Genomic DNA, 2,625 nt, shown 5'->3' with positions numbered 1-2,625 from the left:
CACACAGTGATTGCTGCCCACGCTGCGTCTCCTGGTGCACAGCTCGGCACAGCCCTGCACGGGGAGCACGAGGGGAGGAGCTCCAGGCACCTGAGCGACTCCTTCCTCCCAGCCGCGGATCACCTCCTGCTTGCCCATCACAAACTTGAACGGCTTGTTCCTGTCGCGGGAGGAATCAAACTTCTTCCCATCCTCCAGCATACCTGGGGAGAGAGGGAGGGAGATGATGGTGACACAGGGACAGAGCCATGCGCTGTGACCTGGCAGCCTGAGTGGGTGACAGTCACCCCTGGGACAGCTCATATGGCTCTGAGTCAAAGATGTGTCTCAGCTCAGCCTCTTTTTCTCTGGGAAACACCTGCACAGGGGCCCTGCAGGGGAAATCCCTGGGGGTATCAGCCAGCCTGGGGCAGGTTGATGGCTCTTGTTTTGGCCCAAAGAGCAGCTGTCCTCTGGGCTGGGATCAAGGACTAACATGGGATGCAGATGGAGGGGGAAAGGAAACCTTGCCCACCTCACAGCACTGCTGCCAGCCATTTTTCAGGCAGCAGGAGCTGACCTGGCGCTTTCTGTCCCACCAGCAAACACATCTCTCGTTCCTCGCCAGGCTTCCCAAACCACTGATGATGCTCTGGTGCCCGACCTGGAGGCTGCAACTGGCCTCCAGCCTTCCCAATGCCCAACTGTGTCCTGCTGATCTGAGTCAAATCCCTCCCATACCCAGGAATGACAACAGGGAGAGGCAGGACCAAGTGGTGGATGTGTATGCCCGGGACAGCCCTCGTTCCCCAGTGAGGGCTGAGCCAGACTGATATCCCCAGAGCTAAATATAACTCCCCAACATGAGCTAAGGAGGAATTTCCTCCCCTCCCTTGCTCCCTGCCTGACCTTCTTGGGGAATCTTGGAGCTGGAGCTGCCTTATAGGAGCAGTAACTCCACTGGCCAGCTCCTATAAGGCAGCTCCACATTAACACGACCAGTGCCCTGTACAATGAACCCTGGATCATAAGAGCAATATTAAACTCTATTCCAAATGCTTTTCACATCTTCACTTCCCAAAACAGCTTGAAAAAAGCTGTTTTCCTGGCTGGAAACCTCTCTATAAATACCAACTTTGCCCTGCAAGGCATGGGACATAGCAACTTCCCTTTGCCAGGGCACACAGACAAGAGAAAACCTGTCTGTGAAAAAGACTGGATGGGGATCTCAGCCCCTGCTTGCACTATGGCCAATGTGAGTGGCATGTAGGGGCCAGCAGCCATGGTGATGGGAGATGCTGAATGAAAGGAAGGGAATGGGAAAAAATACATCACCTTTGCAGGGGCAATGAGCACTGAGACCTCTGGGCTGCAGGAAGCTTTCTCTCAGGGAGTAGAATTAAGCTTTTAATTTCACAGACAGCAAAAATCCCCTCTCCAGGGTGTCGAGCGTCAGCTCAGCCGGTCACGCTGTAGCCCTGGACTTTGGAATAGTAAATCTGGAGTTCTTTCATTTCCTCCTTCCAGGATAAACCTCTTGTCGCTGAACCTGCTTCCAGCCCCGTCTGGCACTGCTCCCTGCTCCCGTCCATTGGCCTTCCTCCCGCCCGGCAGGGCCGCTGGCAGCAGGGACACGGGGCAGGCCGTGCTGGCTGGCACCAGCAGTGCTGCCTGGCTGCAGCCCGAGCTGACCCCAGCGCGGCTCCGAGCCCTCCGGCACTGCAACAAGCTGGGGTGGCTGTGGAATGACAGAGGGGACAGCTCTCTGCCACCCTTCTCCCTGGGAAAAACTGAGGAAAAACCCCAGGGGCTGCACAGCACAACCCCCGGCTCGTCATGGCAAGCAGAGACCTTCGGGATGCTGCTGGGGCATCTGCTGCCTGCAGAAGTGCATCCCATTTGATGTCCTGACCAGAGGAATGTAGAGACACCATCAGCGGTGCAGGAGATGCTGCCAGAAGTGGATGGCACTGCCCGACCCTGCTGCCAAGCTCACTCATCCCAGTCCAGCCTCAGGAAGTGTTTCAGAACTGGCAGCACACTGGCTGCAGAAGAGAGGGATTGGCAGACTAAGCTGGCTGCAGCAGCCTGAAGGATCAATCACTCAACTGCCCCCAGCCCAGGATGGAGAAGGTCACACATGGGAGCCTGTCCCTGCTCCTCAGCATGGGGCTGCCATGCCCCCCCATCACGCCAGCAGGGAAAACAAAGAGGCTCCGAAGCTTCGGAGACAGCATCCTCATCTCAAGCACCTCCTCTGCCCGCAAGGCTCCCAGGAGATTTCTCCAACCCTGGACAAGTATGAGCAACCATTTCCTCATCCCTGCCATCCCCAAGCAAGGAGATAACGAGATCGTAAAGCTATTATGGAGGCAAAGCATCCTCTGGCAGAAGCAGCTGCCCCAGCACAGCCCCAGGAGCAGGAGAGCCTCCGGCACATCCCAGCTCATCCCACCCTCTGGCAGGGCTCTGTGCTTGCCACCAACAGTCCTGCAGGGAGCACAGAGCTCAGAGAGGTAGGTTACAATGACCTACCACCCCTGGCTCCCACCCTGAAGGATCTGAGCCCCCAGAGATCCCAGCTGGGCTATACAGACCCTAGGAGTCTCAGGGAACCACAGTGAGGAAGAGCACGGAGCCCTGCAG

General features: G+C 57.1%; 1 protein-coding gene across 1 annotated transcript in view; it reads right to left on the bottom strand.

Moving 5' to 3' along the window:
- The window catches only part of LOC103798816 (peptidyl-prolyl cis-trans isomerase FKBP1A), a 3,059-nt gene extending 2,853 nt beyond the window's left edge, over nt 1-206 (bottom strand). The window contains exon 1 of the mRNA XM_009071098.1: nt 91-206. Within this exon, the coding sequence (XP_009069346.1) occupies nt 91-201 (111 nt within the window). The 5' untranslated portion in view covers nt 202-206. The remainder of the gene's footprint in view (nt 1-90) is intronic.
- Between the last annotated feature and the right edge of the window lie 2,419 nt (nt 207-2,625).

Source organism: Acanthisitta chloris, unplaced genomic scaffold (assembly GCF_000695815.1).
Source record: "Acanthisitta chloris isolate BGI_N310 unplaced genomic scaffold, ASM69581v1 scaffold33183, whole genome shotgun sequence".
NCBI lineage: Eukaryota > Metazoa > Chordata > Aves > Passeriformes > Acanthisittidae > Acanthisitta > Acanthisitta chloris.
This window is presented reverse-complemented; position numbering and strand designations above follow the sequence as displayed.